General features: G+C 42.8%; 1 protein-coding gene across 1 annotated transcript; it reads right to left on the reverse strand.

Annotated features, from left to right (window-relative positions):
• Positions 1 to 201: 201 nt before the first annotated feature.
• GCNT3 (glucosaminyl (N-acetyl) transferase 3, mucin type) lies at positions 202 to 1,500 on the reverse strand (the record flags this gene model as incomplete). Its single annotated transcript, XM_081292783.1, has 1 exon — positions 202 to 1,500. The coding sequence occupies one exon, from the start codon at positions 1,498 to 1,500 to the stop codon at positions 202 to 204; it is 1,299 nt and encodes a 432-aa protein (XP_081148909.1).
• Positions 1,501 to 2,249: the final 749 nt, after the last annotated feature.

Here is a 2,249-nt window from a genome sequence, read left to right on the forward strand (position 1 = left end):
GAACTGTTGGAGAAGAGTCAGCTTTCACCTAAGGCAGCAATTTGCAAGGGAACGGGTCTACATACCCACACTCCAACAGTAGTCCCCTTATCCTAAGGGATGCCATAGATTCCCAAGCCCTGGACTCCCACCCTTCATTGTCCCAGCAATTATAGCATGTTTGCACATGTTCCTGCCTCACAGGTAGCACAACAGTGTATCTTACAGTTCCGTCCCATAAATGGCCTTAAAACGTAGATATTCTTCTAAACACTGAAGAACATTATCATCTACCTTTGGGTCAAACTTGTTGGCCAACAGGTGATGGTTTTGAAGCATCCAATGCAGATCCCCAGCACCATAAATACAGATAGTCCGCTGGTGGATTCCAGAGCAAGGTTCATAAGATGCCCCCTTATTGATATCTCCCTCATGTGCCTGCCACTTGATTAGCCTGGCAATGGAAATCATGTCAGAAATGTCATACTTGTGGTTTAAGGGAACAGAGCCAGGCATCCATGAGGCCCGCTGAAGGGTGGCCCAGAGGTGTTCATCAGGGCTATAGGTGTCTTTTACCCATTCGATCAGTTGTTGGGATTTAGGGTTCGTTAAGACATGCTGAATGAAGTCTCTAGAAGCCACAATATAAGCATTCCCAGTGAACATGGTTAAATTATTAGGGGGAGGATCCTTTTTCTCATTAGTTATATACAATATGTCTTTCACCACATAGTGATATTTCCAGCGTCTTTTTTTAAACTCAGTAGGTATCTCTGACTCCATACTGTTCTTCCCATTCAACATCTTGAGGGCCTGGACCATCTCAGCATTGGTCTTTATAGGAAAGTCTGTCCCACATGTATTTAATAAGTATTTCCATGGCACTGGGCTCTGGAGCAAATCTTCCATACAGTTCAGGTCAGCCTGAACCCTGGACCATGAGGCATAAACCACCCGAACCAGCTTACTGGCTACGAAGACATTTGGGAAGCATGAAGTAATCGCATGGATTGCCTCTTTGAAAGTTTCTGGGGACTTCTGATCCACGTGGACACAGTATATATTCTGAGGGGCATACACAGCCCGCAGCAGCCTTTCAAAGTTTTCAATCTTCTCATGAACTACCATAGAGTATGCAATAGGGAAATCTAACTCTTCTTTGCTCAGTGGGAACTGTATGAACTTCCTTGTAGCCTTAAAGTGCTCACAGTCTCTGGTCAGGCGAAGGTAGTCAATATCATTGAAAGGTTCCCGTTTCTTCTTGATCTCCAGATTATTCAGAATAGCCTGGATCACTGCTTCCCGGTCCCCTCGGGTGATCCCAGAACAGTTGATGGACCTCCTTGCTGGCAGCTTTAGGGACTTGTACAACTTATCCCTACAGTATTGGCTTTGAAATTCTTTGGAGTCCAGATCACACTTCAATCTGAAAGAAAGTCTCAGAGCAACAACGGCCAGCAGCATATAACCGCCAAGGGCCCATAAGTGATAATGCCGGAAGAGTTTCCTCCATGAAATCATTTTCACAGGATGAGAGACAGAGTTTGTGTACAATGGAGGAGGAGGTGGAGGAGAGAGGACTCCTTGGACAAAACAAAATGCCTCCAATTATAAATGAATCATGAACATGTTCCCAGCAATGTCAAGTGCAACTCCAAACTGATGGCAAAAATATATTTCTTCTCTGGTCAAATATCCTCATTACACACATGCCTAGGAGCCTCTTACAACTGGCTTCTTGTGGAGACCTATATCCTGATCCCACAACTAGCTGACCACACCAGGATCAGGATCCAGCTCCACCTCCACTTCAGGAGAGAGAAAAGGAAAGAGAACTAAGCATTCGCTGACATAAAGGTATAATTAGTAGGAGGAAGTCCCATCTTTCATTCCTTATTCTTCCTCCCACCCCTGACTACCCTATAATGTAGCTCTTACCTGAGGTCTAGAATTTCCAGTAAGTCTGGAGACAAAAATCCATGAAATTCAGACTCATAGCCCGCCCCAGTTCTAGATATCTAAAAGTCCTTTTAAAAGTAAAAACTACATTTCTTGTTTCTATTTGGCAATTTGTATATTAAGATACTTTTCACCATATGTACGTCATTGGCCACATATTGAACCTAGGCAACCTTTTTAAAAATGTGCTTAAAGTAATACAATTTGATATTATCCCCAAAATGGTATGTAATCTTTCAGGTAATCCATCAAATTTAAAATATATCTATACACAGGGACAAACAGCTGTGTATATACAATATTTAATGAAT

Source organism: Spermophilus citellus (assembly GCF_964194105.1).
Source record: "Spermophilus citellus genome assembly, chromosome: 4".
In the NCBI taxonomy this organism is placed as follows: Eukaryota; Metazoa; Chordata; class Mammalia; order Rodentia; family Sciuridae; genus Spermophilus; species Spermophilus citellus.